This window comes from Varanus komodoensis, unplaced genomic scaffold (genome assembly GCF_004798865.1).
Source record: "Varanus komodoensis strain SLA01 unplaced genomic scaffold, ASM479886v1 scaffold10, whole genome shotgun sequence".
Lineage (NCBI taxonomy): Eukaryota > Metazoa > Chordata > Lepidosauria > Squamata > Varanidae > Varanus > Varanus komodoensis.
Window position 1 is genome coordinate 19,479,027 of NW_025335269.1, and position 16,022 is coordinate 19,495,048.

Genomic DNA, 16,022 nt, shown 5'->3' on the forward strand with positions numbered 1-16,022 from the left:
TATAAGGTAATTATGAATTTATTTTAGAGACATCAGCTCAGCTTCTGATAGGTAGAGTTAAGATAATTTAACAGACCCAAGAGAGAAAAGATATCAGTATCCTGACCAGCAGCACATAAACAGAGCACAAAATCCTCTTCTAATTTGGAAGGAATCACTCTGAAAGAGAAAGCTATTTTTTAAAGTTATTTCTGATTCTTTTTTTTTTTTTAAGAGTAAACTTCATGTATGTGGCAGCTTTTGACTGCAGTTCAGAACAGATGTTGTAGTGGAAGGCATGGAATGGGCTGGGCTTGAACCTGATCACTTTGGGTAAATTGTAATCCTTGGCCAAACCAATCATTATGCTAAGTTGCAACCTATAATAGGATGCTGCTAAATAAAAGGGCTCGTGCTTCCCGAGACATTTTGCAGAAAATAACATTATGAGCATATCATGGGTATCTTCATAGTTGGTAAGTGTCTTCATGCATTGCTTATGAAAGCTATTGAAATTGTTCAGATTTTAGCCATCTTTCATATGTTACAGTTACTGTCTCTTTTTGTAACAATAGTCTTTGCACTGTAATAATATTTTTGTTGATTCAGAAATGTTAACATGTTTAGCCTTTCTGGACTGCAGCATGTGTATGAGATTTTTAAATGCATTGCAGTCTTGTCCTCCCAATCAGAGAGTGATAAAAAATGTAGTGACTACTTGGATATATGTATCCCCTTTGCATACCTTAACATTTCATTTATTTTTTTGTTGAATAAGGGTAAGCACACAAGGTAAGTCCCTATCACTAGCAATTTCTTAGCCACTGCAATGTGTTTTTCTTTTACTCCATTATGGTCAGAAAGTTTAGGAGGGCCAGAATTTCCAATGAAATTTGAATGAATAGAATACCGATTCAGAGGAATAGAATTAAGATTCACAGCATGTACTGAAAAAAGTCAAGTGCACCTTAAGTATATTAGAAGAGAAATGCTTTCCCGGATATTTAATATTCTTGAGAGTATTAGTGCATATTGATACCTTTCACAGAGAAAACAGTTTGTCAGTACAATTGGAACACTGGGTTGAATGGATGTCTGAAGGACTCCTACAAGATGTACCATAGGGGATATGGGCGAAACACTCACATACCAAGCAGCTTCCCACCACTTCAGTTCACATTGCTAGACTTCTGTGTTTCCTTAAAGGAAAACTATTTTTCACACATCAATTTTAACTGACTTATAAACTGAGAATTAAAATGAGACTGCAATCCTATGCATATCTACTTGAAAATATTGAAGTAAGTCAGTGGGACTTAACTGAGAGTAAACATGTATCGGATTGTGTTGTTAAAAGAGAAACATATGATTTCTCTTTCAGAAATATAAGAAACAAAGCTGTGTTCCCATAAAATGCAATGTTGCCCTTTTTGTGCCTCCTCAGTACTTTTGTTTTCATTTAGCATGACTTACTCCCAGATAAGTTTGTAAACAGTTGCAACCAAAATAAAATTACAGAGACCAGATAAGGGACTTATCAAAAAAGAGAGTGTGGGAACATTTCTCACTGTGTAAGATTATCCTGATTGTATGGATTATACAGACTGCAATTAATTTACTGTCTTCTCTGCAAATCCCATGCCTGGATTTTTGTTGTTAGGGTAAACCCACATTTAAGGCAGGTATTTGATCCATAACTGACAAGCAGCAGCTAAACTGTGTAACTAGCATTTGGAAAGATCCTAAAATTCCAGAAGCAAAAGCTTGCAAATACAAATTTGAGACATTGCACTTTGCTTGTCACTGTTCTCAGGCATTCCTGACATGGGATCTGTCCCTGTGAATTCCTGTGCTTCACTTAACATGATAGCTGTACAGAAAGAGTTGTTGGTGGAATGTATACAACTCACTGTTTGGTGTCAAAGCATATCTGAAAAATGCTGGGTTGAAAAATGGCATTGCTTTATTAGTGGAGATCAGAAGTGTTCTTAAGAGTTTTTCATTTCCAGTTAATGGTTGATAAGTAAAAGGCAATAAATACTGTATAAGATGGACATGATATAAAGCTTTATATCTAGATGCTTAGAAAAGTTTATACACTTAGGGTTACATAGCAAATATTGAGCAGGGAGTAGTTTTCTAAAAAGTCAGTCATACCCAAATTTAAAGATACACATTTAACTTTATGCTCCTTTTTTGGATGTTTTACACTGAAATTCTTGAGGAGTTAAGACTGAGCATGAATTTATCAAATAGTGAATAATGATAATATAATATAAAAACAAGAGATATAAATGATGATGATGATGCAGACAGAGATACCTCAGACATATTGTGAGTTTGGCTGAGTTAGACCACTGAAATAAAGTGATTATTGCAAAAAAAAAAAAAAAAATGAGTCCCACAAATTTTTTGGTTTCCCAGTGCATGTGAAGGTTATGTTTACCCCATACTGCAGTATATTAAGTGCACAGTAGCATTATGTCTAAAAAAACTTTTAAGGTCACCATCTTATATGGGCCTAGTTTGTGGCACTTGAAAACAAAGTAGTAACATTAAAGATCACTGATCACCATAACAAATAAAATAGTTATGAAAAGGTTTGAAATATATCAAGAATTACCAAAACGTGACAGAAACACAGAGTGAGCTGTTGGAAAAATGGCTCTGAAAGACTTGCTTGATGCAGGGTTGCCACAAACCTCCAATTTGTAAAAAAATGCAATATCTGCAAAGCACAATAAAGTGAAGCACAATAAAACAAGGAAAGCCTTGTGTTGTTTTGAGGACTTCAATTTATTTTATCATTCAGAAGCCTAACAAGTCTGTGTGCCTGTCAGCCAAACTGCTTATTCAGAGTTGGATAAGAAACTTGGAACATGCACACACCCACACCCCTTAATGAAAAGGGAAAATGGATACAGTGATACCTTGGCTCACAAACTTAATCCGTTCCACAACTCTGGTTGTGATCCAAATTGGTTTTGACCCAAGTCAAATTTCCCCATAAGATTCAATGTAAGTAAGGTTAATCCGTTCTTGCCCTTCCAAATGTGGTTGTGAGCCAGATGTTGGTTGCGAGCCAAGTCAAATTTCCTCATAAGGTTCAATGTAAATAAGGTTAATCCGTTCTGGACCCTCCGAATGTGGTTGTGAGCCAGATGTTGGTTGCAAGCCAAGTCAAATTTCCCCATAAGGTTCAATGTAAATAAGGTTAATCCGTTCTGTAACTATTTTTTTTAATCAGAAATTTTGAAACAAAGTGACAAAGAACAACAAAGTAACAAAGTAGTGTACAGTACAGTGGAGAACACTAACCTAGGTGGGGAGGAGATTATTGTTTTGAGGGAGAGTTCCCCTCCATAAGGACATTGAGGAGATCTCTTTCAGGGGTTTCCTCTCTTTGTCTCTTAGCTGCAGGGGCAATTTTGGTGAAAAATCTGTCTATAGTCACTTGTTTTTTCCTGCACTGCATAACCCTCTGGAAATGAGAGACCACGTTATCGTTCATCAGATTCAACACTCTGTTCGTTACAGTTATGTTGGGGTGGTGCTTCTCAAAGAAACCCTAACATGGGCGCAGTCCTGCAGGAAAGACGGGCACAATCTCGGCCATCTCCCCGCCCCAAACCAGCACAATCGTGGCCATCTCCCATGTGGGGAGATGGCCAGGATCGCAGTTGCGTTCGTGCAGGGAAGACGTGCGTGATCACGGGTGCACTCCTTCAGGAAAGATGGCCGCAGCACAGCACAGCCGTGATCACGCACGTGTTCTCTGCACGAATGGGACTGCAATCGTGGCCATCTCCCCACTCGGGGTGGGGGGTGGGGAGATGGCTGCGATCTTGGTCACCACCCAAAGTGGAGTTCATGACCCAAGTCAAAATTTTCATGAAATTTGTGTTCGTGACCCAAGGTGTTCGTGAGCCAAGGTACCACTGTATATGTTTTTTTCGCCTAGCTTTGGCTTTTTATTTATTTATTTTTCGATTTATATCCTGCCTTTTTCCTCAAAGGGCTCAAGGCAGCTTACATCATTCCCCTCTTCCATCTTATCCCCACAACAACAACCCTGTGAGGTAGGTTGGGCTGAGAGTCTGTGACTGGCCCAAAGTCACCCAGTTGGCATGTTAAAGCCAAATAAAATAAAATAATCCAATCCAATCTGGCAATTTCTCATTCACCCTTTGAAGTGTGAATTGACTACTAATAGTTAATTGGCAACTGAAGGTTTCCTAAACACAAAACTATAGTTTGGTGCCTTAGTAGGCAACTGCTCATGAGGGCCTAGAAGGTCAAGTAGGACTTAGAATGAGAAGTGCTAGGTTGAAGTACACACATCCATGACCAGTAAGATAGGCAAGGGGATAGTGGCCACAGCAATCACCACCAGCAGCAATTCTGTCTGAGGTGGAGTTGGGGGTGATGAGGAGGAGTGCAAGGCCCAGCTGCCCTCCTGAAAGGCCTCCCTCATGAAGGCTCCTCTGTCTCCCTCCATTGTCATGGTCAGCAGCCATTCGGACAGGCTGTGCTGAGGGAAAAGAGAGGGAAACAGGCCCATTTCACCAGCCCTATGAAAAGAATTAACACCCTCCCCTCTGCAGCTTTACCTCATTTTTCCTCCCTCTTCTATGTTGTACCTTTTTAGATTGAAAACCTGTGGGCTGTCTTACTTAACTGACTGTGTGTTAAGCCATTCTGAGAGCATTTTTGGTTGAGGAAGAGGCATGTTGTATAGACTTCAAATACCCAAGTAAGTAAGTAAGTAAGTAAGTAAGTAAGTAAGTAAGTAAGTAAGTAAATAACAAATAAAGGCATGAAATAATGGAATAAACAGATACAAACAGAGACACTCTACTACCACCAAGGGTGAAAGACATACCCAAAACAACAACCTTAGTCAATCGCCCCCTGCCATCCCTGCCAACCGTTGAGGTGCTCCCCAATGTCTAGGTTGCTCTGCATCACATCCAACTGATCTTTTCCCTTTTTCCCAGGAGCAGGACATAATTCCAAATGAAGTACCGGGCTCCTGCCTCCAAACTTTTTTTTCCACATGGGCCTCAGAGCCATTCCTGGGAATAGATGTGATTTTGCACCAATCAGCTCACAAGCCCAGCTACATTTTAAAAAATATTTAAAAATATTATGAGGGGTAAGGAGTCAAGAATCTTCCACGGGAGGTATCTGTAGGCCTGCTGGTGCACAAGGATATGACACTGGGATCCCTGGGCTTATGTTCTCCTACTCATTAGTGATTATAATTTCCTACCAATGGGACTAAAATAGGAAACATGGTTTGCTTTGAATATTTTGTATTACAATTTCCATCAGCCCATCTAGAATGGATAATTGTCAGGAACTGTAGTTTGAAGCATGTGGGAGGAACCATGTTTCCTACCTGCTGGAGTTAGAGTATAGGACTGGGGACCTAGAAGTTGTGGGCTGTAGTCCTCACTTGGTCATTAAGTTCACTGGGGCAGTCACTCAGTTTCAGTCTAACCTACCTCACAGGGCTGTTTTTCTGAGGATAAAAATGTATGTGTAAACCACCTATGGGTTCTGCACAAGAGGAAAAAAATGTGATATAAATGCAATCCAATAAGAATAACCATAAATGCTTTACATTCATTAAACTTAAGCTTTATCTGATAGTCTTCATATCTTACCTAAAAACAGCAGCCTTCTCATCACCCTAGTAGAATGGTGAGTAAATGTATGGGCATTTAATTATGATGTTTGTCACACAATGGATTATGTTTGTCTACTAATGCCTTTGAATAAATCAAAGCACTTTAGTTTAGAAATTGGAGGCAGTATATCATAAGATTCCACTGGCTCTGTATGATTCTTGCATGGTTATCATTAAGACAGAAAACAAAAGGAGACATTAAAGCATGAGAAATATTGGTCTGGATTCAAAGTAGTGCACTATTTTGCATGGCAAAAGGATGGGAGAGCCAGTGTGGTATAGTGGTTAAAAGCATGGGACTGGAACTCAGACAATCTGGGTTCTAGTCCCCGCTCAGCCATGGAGCCAACTGGGTGACTTTGGGCCAGTCACAGACTCTCAGCCCAACCTACCTCACAGGGTTGTTGTTGTGGGGATAAGATGGAGGAGGAGAATGATGTAAGCTGCCTTGAGCCCTTTGTAGGAAAAAGGCAGGATATAAATTGAATGAATGAATGAATGAATGAATGAATGAATGAATGGTGCACACCAGAAAACTGGTGTTGCTCCATAGCTGAGACTGAATTCCAGATCAAGAAGTGGCTTAAAGAGTATGTTTGTAGCAAGGAGTCAATATTTAGGTCAGTTTCCTAAGCCAGAAATCCATCCAGAAAGAATGGATTTCCTCTAAATGTCTAAATAAGTAGTTTTATTAGTGACAAATAACAGGTTTTCATTTTTATTCCTAGATTTGTCTCTTGGATTATCAATGCACAACCTAAAGATGTTTCCAGTTTTGCTTCTTGTTATTCTTCTGGCACAGACTTCTATAACACAGAATCCTGGTATTTCAATAGCTTTTGAAGAAAAATAAAAAACAATTGCTCTTGCTAATGTTAATGTTAATGTTAATATTGGTGGTTTCACAAATGATGGCCATTTAGAGCTACAAATTCCTTTGCAGCAGACATTTGAAATTTTACAGCACATGCAGTGCACATTGTGACATTTTTCCTCGTTATGGCCATATGCAAGATCCAAAAGACTTTTTCAAAAGACCAAGGGCCAAGCCAAATAAGTGCATTTAAAAATGTGTGCTTGCCAGGGTAATAGAAAGGTGGCAGACTATTTTTACATTAAATAGGGACTGTAGTGTAAAAACGGCTCTCTTTCTTGCCTTTACATGCTCTGATATTTTAAACTGGAAGTGAGCCAGATGGGATTTAAAAGGCTTAAAAAACAGTGAGAGGGACATAACAAGGAAGGAAGCAGGTTTCATTTTCCCCACACATTCCATTTACTGTCAAAAGCACAGACGCACATCCCCTCTACTTTAAAGTCAAAGTAGTGAGCAAAGCTGCTTTGTGTAGGTTGGAAATGCCCTTACTTTGGTGTAGTGAAGCCTTCAAGCAAACTGACACAGCTATAAAAAATGGACTTCTATAAGGGACTATTTCCTTCCTCATCTGAGAGGAGCCATATCCTAGGCATGACCTCTGCCATGGGGCACCTCTGTAACCTCCTGATGTAGGGGTCTGTCCACTCCATTCTATTGGGGTGAAACTCCAGTGTAGTGAGGATTGGCCAGGCATATGACTCTGCCCCTTGGCTTATTCACATCCCCTCACTTCAAACTGTATCAACTACAAAGTTATGTAATGCTTAAGAAAGTTTATCTCTGAAGTGATTGAAGTTGTTAGTGCACATTTAAATGAAATAAAATTAACTAATGCATTTTAAAAACAAAATAATGCCTAGATATCTATTTCTCAGGCCCCCTTAGTACACATAACAGGTTTCAAATGACTAGATTTCATGACCTTGGCATTATGACATGGGCAAATGGGCACACAGCATTTACTAATATAGATGTGTGAGCACAGGTTTAACAGACACACAGACCTTTCAGCTCATAACAATCCCTTATGTAAACCAAGCCGGCTGCATTGTCTGTGAGGACAAAATGCAATTCCATGCAAAGTTGCGGATGCCATAAATATAGACATGTTTCTGTTTCTGACATCACATCTAATGCTGAAACATGAAGAGAATCCATAAAATACTATATGATTTCTATGTTTAAGGGGGTTTTCATGAATATCTTTGGCTAAATAGTTCCATTTCATTTTATTACTATTTCTCATTAATTTTCATTTTCTGCTTTTGCAGCCTCTGAGTCTGCAGATATTGTTCTTTTGGTGGATAGCTCTGATGCCCTTGGCAGAAGGTCTTTTCCCTCTGTGAAATCTTTCATTAACAAAATAATTAGCCAATTTCCAATAGGCCCAAACAAATACCGTGTTGCACTTGTGCAGTACAGTGATGATGTGCACATTGAATTCCAGCTGGATAGCTTTAAAGCAAAGAACCCCATGTTGAACCACATCAAAAAGAACTTGGCTTTCAGGGGTGGATCGTTAAGAACTGGGAATGCCATACAGAAGGTCCATGAAACTTTCTTCAAATCCCCAAGCAAAGACAGAAGCCAGATTTTAGTGGTCTCAACTTCAGGATTGTCAGTTGATGATGTGAGAAGACCTGCAAAGTTATTACAGGATGAAGGGATAAAAGTGATAGCTTTGGGAACAAAGGCTGCAACCCATGAAGAACTGCAGGCAATGGCCACACAGCCATTCCACTATTATTTCGCTACACCAAAGGAGCTCCTAGGATTTTCTTCAGATTTGTCTGGTGTCATCGGAACCATGATGCAAGTGGATAGTACCTCAGATATCCCAACAACTGTTCCACCAAGTATAACACCATTTCAAGAGCGTAAGTTATCAGCAGGAGGTAAATAATGAAATCGAAAACCAGAAATATGGGCTGCTGGAGTGGTCAAAAGAACTCTTCAGCCCCAGTTACTGAGATCTGCCATATTAGCAGACCATGAGTGTTGCAGCCTATATTATTGTGCATGTGATGGTGGCTAAATCCATGTGCCAAATTATTTGCCACATCATTGTCAAAGCCCAAGTTAAACAGTATACAAACAAGTTAGGATTGCTTCCCTAACCTGGTGCCTTCCAAAATTCTTCCTGGCCATCAGCCATTCTTGTTGGGGCTAATGGGAGTTGAAGTCTAAAGTATCCAGAAGGCACACTTAGTTTAAGATATCCCCCACATGGTTCCTGTTGAAGATACATGAAGTGTACCTTTGATTAATCTAAGTACAGCCATAGTCAGGCTGTGCATCTTGTGTGGTGTCAAGGGGGTTCATAGTTCAATACCATTTCTACAAGAGGTGGTTGAGGCCCCATCGGTGAGGGTGTTCAAGGATAAGCTGGACATGCACATGGTAGGCATGTCATTAGCGGAGCCGGCTGGAGCCAGGGGTCAGACTAGATGGCCCAGGAGTCCCCTTCTGACTCGCTCTTTTTCTTTGTTTCTGTATATGTGCTTGTAAAGGCTTATCACAGAAATTGCCAAAAAGGAATTGCTAACAATGTGTTACTTTTTTCCATCCAGCTGTATACTGTCGTGATGATTTAGTGGCAGATGTCGTATTTGTGGTGGATGAGAGTGTTTCAGACACAAACGCTAACTATATTATAGAATTCTTACAAAACACAATAAAACAACTTCATGTGGAGGAACAATGCACAAACATTGGCCTAGTAACATACAGCACTAAGCCAGAACAAAAAACTTTGCTGAGCACTAACACAATGGAAAGTGATGTTCTGAAAGTTATTCAACACATTTCTCCGAAAGAAGGAAAGGCTCACCTTGGTGCTGCCCTGAATTTTACCAGGAAAAAACTTTTCACTGAGGCTTACGGAAGCAGAAAGACTCAAGGGGTGGAACAATTTGTCACAATCATCACTCACAGAGCCTCTGATGACAACATGAATATTGCAGCTGAGCTCCTTCAGCAGAGTGGTGTGAATGTATTTGCCATAGGCATTGAAGGAGCCAATATCACCCAGTTAACTCAGGCGGTATCATATCCACCAGAGCGGAATGTTATATCAAAGATCAATTTTTCTGAGCTTCCAAAAGTGAGTGAGACTTTGAAGAAGAAACTTGTCAACCAAATACAGGACATGCTCTATGTCCAAGCTAAAAGAGAAGTAGAGCTTGAAGCAGGTAAAGCCACTAACAGTATTCAACAATTAGAGTCCCTGCATAATTCTCCCTGCTCTTTGTGTTGTCATTGCAAGTCCACTCAACTGTCAGATTAACACTGGCCTGTGCACATTTTGTTATCTTTTTAAATTTACTTCCAAACTTAACACTTGCATTAAAGCCTGATGCTATCATTAGGCAGAGAGAGGAAGGGATTGCCTCAGGCAGATGATTTTGCTGGCAGTCTGAAAGGACAGCAAATAATGAGTTATTTAGGGTACACTGGCCTCCATCCATTGACTCAAAGGCCAAAAGATTCTTCAGAGTCCCAGCTCCTATGATCTCAGACCTGGGATTCCTTCCCTTTCCCCTCCCCTCCCCTTCACGTTGGCTGCCTCCCCTGAGATTACACCCTGGGTTTGAAAGAGGAAAAAAGGACATTTGGAGTGTGGGGATAAGAACTTATGCCAATTCCAGGCAGTGCTCCAGCCCCTTTCTCTCCCTCTCCCCGATACTAAATCTAGATAATCTAGAAAAAAAAAAAACCATCTAGATAAAATACCCCATGTAAGACCCAGCAATAGTGGAGATTGCCATCATCATGGCTCACTTCTTGATCTTAAGCTTATGAGAACAGTGACTTGCAAGCAGCTGTCATGGGGAAAATTGAATTGTGCCTTTAATTCATTATTTTTGGATTTTTACCGCCAGTGATGGGGAGAAGCAGTTATGGGATTTTCTGTATTGGTCAAATAATATAACCAGCTTGAGAGCTATGCACATTTATGGACATGCTATGCTTCAGGCAGTGAGATGTTTTGGGCCAGCCTAAAATATTTTTTTGAAATGACCATCCCACTTACTTTCCCATCCATATCCACATTTCAAAATGCTCTCCCCTTCCCATATTGAGAAGTGATCACTGTGAATAGTTCATGTTTAGATTGTGTTGACTTCCTTATATGACAATCCTAAAAAGTTATCTTTCTTGGTTTGCTGTGTGGTTATAGGCAGACTGTTTTTTTTCCATACTCATTTACTTTATTTTAGCTGTCCTGGACCCTTTTTATGGGATTTAATGAGAACTGACCTACAAGAGCACTTCAGTTGTATGCTAGTCCATCTCCTTTCTGTGGTTCCTTATCTCTGACTTTGGAGTGCTGCTCTTCTTTTTGAGGAATCTCTTCCCATCTTAAAAGGAACACAAATGTCCAATCTTTATTTGGGGCATTGAAATGGAAGGTATTCCTTGACTTAGAGTTTATAGAATACTATACCTTTGTCATTCTATGAGTTGCCAGTAGCCAAAAAATCTTCCACAGGTGAGATGTCATCAACTAAATTTACAAGTTTCTTGTCCACCAGTCATTACACTGCAAATGCTATTAGAGACAGATTAGGAAAACTGCCTGGGGTGGGGTGGGGGGAATCTCTTTCAGTTCATTTCACAGTAGAATTTGTTGTTTTCTTATTATCACACAAGATGATAACAAAGATTTTCTGCTATCCCTACTAACATTCTACACCTCAGCATTTTTATATTACATGTTTCTGATTCTAACCTTCTAACCTATATTGTTGAGCTTTTTTTTTGGCGGGGGGTGGGAATCTCCTGATGCGTGTTTTTATGCCTGTAGAAAAGTCTATCAAAGCCTAATGTAATATTAAATCTCTCTGTTCCTGTAGGATGTATGGACACAGAAAAGGCTGATATATATTTTCTCATTGACGGTTCTTCAAGCATCAGTCGAACTAATTTCAATGACATGAAGATTTTTATGCAGAAAGTGGTTCAGACATTTATTATAGGGCCTGACTATGTTCGATTTGGAGTTGTGCAGTATTCAAACAATTATGGAACTGAATTTGAACTTGATGAGCACACTAAAAGAAGCAGTTTAGAAAAAGCCATTAATAACATCAAGCAACTGGGAGGAGATACGTATACTGGAGCAGCTATAAATTCCATGCAGCCCTTGTTTGAAAAAGCAAGAAAGCAGCGCGGCAGCAGTGTGCCCTGCTATCTCATCGTGCTGACAGATGGGGAGGCACATGACAATGTGCTGGTACCTGCCAAAAAGCTTAGAAGTGAAATGGTGAACATCTATGCTATTGGTGTGAAAGGTGCTAATAAAACACAGCTCAATGAGATTGCTGGTTCAGAATCAAGGGTTTATTTTGTTCAATCATTTTCCGCCTTGGAAGATATCAAAGAGAAGCTTGTTCAGGACATATGCCATGAAAAAGGTAAGAGAAATACTCCTGATGTTTCCTTCAATGTACAGAATATGAATTTCACAGGTTAATGATACTGAGCAAACCCAGGTCCTTCTGACTAGTTTCTCATGAAATCTATTGACTTAGGATCCCATTTTTCCAGGCAGAACTGGAGATTACAAGGGGATCATTTGGAGGGATATCCAGGTCCTTTATGTAGGTTTGTCTCTGAAGCTTCAAGCGCAAGTATCATGAGCTCAGCCTTTCCCTTCTGCTCCAAAACACTAGACAAGACTCTTGGCAATGCAGATCTTTATTGGTACTTTGCAGCTACAAAGCAAAGGAACTCTAAAAACGCTCTAGTGGGTTGGAAGATAAGATTCTGTATATGTCTGTATATGTATTCTGTATATGTATATGTCAAGATAGTTGAACCCAAACTGAGAACTTCTCTCCAAATTAAGTCCTTTTTGCTAACTCTGTGGACTCCACCCTTGGAGTGACTTCCACTGCTGGAGGGCCAGCTGGTGAAACCTACACAAGCCCTTTAACTGGTCAGCTTGTCTGTCCCAATGCCTCATCATGTGGTCAAGGACTGGGCAAGGCAATGGCTTTCCTTCCTCCCCTTCTTGGACTGCTCCTCTCTCTTCCAAAACATCTCTGCATTCCTGGTCAGCCAGAGAATCTTAAGGGTGCTTCAAAGGCCTTTGCCTCTCCCTGAGTTTCCAAAACTCCCATTGCCAAGTCTTCAAGGTCTCCTTCTTCAGAATTTAGGTCATGATGACCCTGGACCATCTAGTCCCTGCCAAGAGTGGCAGCCTAATTCACTCATTACACTAAGTACTGTTTCCAATTCTGCTAGCTACTCAAAGCCCACTGGGTCAGAAAACCAGCAAGTTTAAATTACTAAGGACACTATCCATTGCAAGCCTGCTGAGCAGGAGACACTAAACCTGGAGCCTTCTGAGATAACCAAAGATGGCAGAATCATAGTAGTTATTATTGTGAGCCGCCCCAAGGCTTCAGCGAATAGGGCGGCATAGAAGCTTCCTAAATAAATAAATAAGACAGTCTTCACCTCCCATCCTCTTTCTTTCACAATTCTAGCAAATAGGCTTTAGAACCCATGTAGTGGGAAGGGGAGGGAGGAAGAATGAAGGAGGCTCAAGATATCTTGTATCTAACTTTTCTGGTTTCCTGTCCTCCCTCCAAACTAGAATGCCCCCCATTCTTCCTCCTCTTCCTCAGTTATTCTTCCACCTTCAGTGAGCAGCTGGCCCAATTCTTTCTGTTCAGAAATTATAATAGGGTGAGGAAAGAGGGCCTGAACCCTTACTCCCCTCCAGACATCAGGCCACTGTGTCCAACCTTGGAAGGGTTTTTCCAAAGAATTCTCCCAGAGACCATACTATTGTTTTTCCAATGGTTTAATAAATGTTAGGGCATTAGTTACAAGCATGTGAGAATGAATAACTCTTTGATGCAATATAAACCAAACAGAAATAAACTGAAGTAAAAAAGAGTAGTAAACTAGTATGGGGGAAATAACTGCTTATTTCTATAGCAATAAGAAGCTACTATGCAATGCAATAAAGCAAAGATTTATTTGCAGAAACACAATCAGAAAATACAATGTCAACTTTCAGTGGTGGACAAAGGCCAAAATATTTTATAATGATGTCAGCTTTTTGATGTTATTTTATGGCTCAAAACAATGAATTATTAATAACACAGTTGCCTATGAGGCTATCCTGTCTTGACCTGAATATCAGCCCATTGCTATATTCATGGCTATAGTATAGTATATAGTTGTCCCGAACATCCAAAGTTCTATTATCCTTTTACCACCAAGGCTGAGAGGGAAAGAGGGAACTCAGGAAAAGGAGAAAGGGAACTGTTCATGACACTAAACATGCATGGGATTGTGCTCTAGAAGGCTAAATTTAACCACTGGGGTGTACTGGAACTGCAGCACCAAAACATTTTCTCCAATTTTTTTTAACTTAAATCATCTTTTGGAATCCACCCTAGCAAAATGTGGGTAGCACTGTGGTTCTGATCTCAGCTGAGAGCTACAATGGCTGCAATTGTTCTTCCTTTTAAAAAGCATGGGAAATTCAATCACAATTCATCTGTTATCTCACCTAGTTGTGTCCCTTAGTTTATTTTAAATTTGCTGCAAACTTTTGTGCCCATCTTAGTTCTTCCATGTTAGTCTCAGCTCTCTGATTTTGATCTTGATATCAAATCTGATTTTTATGTTGCATATGTTTTATTACATTGCTACAGACTGGTAACTATGTCTTTTTATTACTCAGAGAACATTTTGATATAAGGCAGCCCATATATTTTTCTGAGTAATTAAATGATTATATCTTTGAAATAATGTAATTGTGTTTTTTTTCTCTAGCCTGTATGAAAATGAAGGCTACTGTTGCATTCCTATTGGGCAGGTCTAAGGCTTTGGAAATTTTGAGAAAACAAAGACCTTTATGAGGAAGTTAGTGAGCAAAGCCACACTAACTCTGCATGGCATGACTTTTTAGATGTGTTCAGTGTTGGCTAGCTTTATGCTGAAACGCTTGTTTGGAAAATAAACATTAAAAGTTTGCCTGAATGAAGTTAAGCATTTAGATAACTTGAAACAATGCAATTAATAGTAATGGATATGATTTAATAGCTAAAATCAGATTAAAAACCACATTGCTTAAAATAATAAATTATCCAGAAAAAAATGCTGTATTTCAGCCTAAACAAAAGTTCAGAATGGATCTCAGATTTTCCTAATTTCTACAATCTGGTGTTTCTTCTGCTAAAATCACATAAGTAATATATCTGGACTTATTTATGTGTATTTATTTTAATCTTCTGTAGTTTGTGAGGGAGTGAAAGCTGACATCATGTTCCTAGTGGACAGTTCTCATAGCATAGGACCTGAGAACTTCGAGAAAATGAAGCACTTCATGAAGGAGCTGGTGAAAAAATCTGACATTGGTCCAGACCGTGTGCAGATTGGTGTTGTCCAGTTCAGTGACATACCTAAAGAAGAATTCCCACTCCACCAGCATTCCACGAAAACTGATATCATTAATGCTATTGGAAGAATGGCGCTTATGGACAAAAACACACTCACTGGAGCCGCACTGAAAGTAATTTCCAATTATTTTGAACCTACCAAAGGAGCACGGCCTTCAGTCAACAAAATTCTTATCCTGATCACAGATGGGGAAGCGCAAGATGAAGTAGCAACTCCAGCTACAGCACTGAGAGAGAAAGGCATCATAATCTATGCAGTTGGGGTTTTCAATGCCCATAAACCACAACTGGAAGAAATAAGTGGAAGACCTGATAAGGTGTTTTATGTGGAAAACTTTGATATTCTTAAGTGGTTAGAAAAGGACATTATTTTTGACATATGCACTATCTATAAGCCTGACGGTTAGTACTTGCTCTTTTTCATTTAGGCACTGTGTGGGTACGTGTGTTTTTATGTGTGTCCTCCTCAGAGAATGAGGAGGTAGTCTAATGAGCAGTTTGTAAATTTGGTGGGGCGGGGGGTGGGGGTGGAATGACAGAAAGCATACACTCATAGTTTGCAGTTTTGCATTGTGATTATTTGAGCAGTGGGTAATGTGATGCACGTATTGCACAACTACTGCCAAATTTGATGGAGATTTCCATGATGGCAGGTTGGGGGATACAACAGGTCACTGTTCAGACCATGGAGTTGCTAATTCTTATTAGCACTTCAGATGACATCTTCTATAATTATGATTGACCTCACCACTTCCATGGCAGTTCAGCAAGTGAGGATCAATATTTAGCCACCTTAGTGGTAGACAAGATAAGGTGTTTTATGTAGAAAAATTTGATGTTCTACAGCATATACAAGATGACATCCTGTTTGCCATATGTATCCCCCCTGAAGATTAGTAGTGTTTCTCTTGCTCTTGGAAAACAATGCATTGATAAGAAACATTTTCCGTTGGAAAGTCTTTGTGCTATTTCCATCAGGAACTTGTACATCATGTACCCAAAAGTTCATACATTCCAAACTCAAGTTGCACAATCAGAAGTACGATTCTGT

At 39.7% G+C, this 16,022-nt stretch overlaps 1 protein-coding gene across 1 annotated transcript in view; it reads left to right on the forward strand.

The window, feature by feature from the left end:
• Positions 1 to 436: 436 nt before the first annotated feature.
• LOC123036460 (collagen alpha-6(VI) chain-like) overlaps positions 437 to 16,022 on the forward strand; it is a 62,195-nt gene continuing 46,609 nt past the window's right edge. The window contains exons 1-6 of the mRNA XM_044455737.1: positions 437 to 475; positions 6,396 to 6,495; positions 7,820 to 8,425; positions 9,119 to 9,739; positions 11,405 to 11,965; positions 14,810 to 15,373. Coding sequence (XP_044311672.1) covers positions 437 to 475; positions 6,396 to 6,495; positions 7,820 to 8,425; positions 9,119 to 9,739; positions 11,405 to 11,965; positions 14,810 to 15,373 — 2,491 coding nt within the window. The remainder of the gene's footprint in view (positions 476 to 6,395; positions 6,496 to 7,819; positions 8,426 to 9,118; positions 9,740 to 11,404; positions 11,966 to 14,809; positions 15,374 to 16,022) is intronic.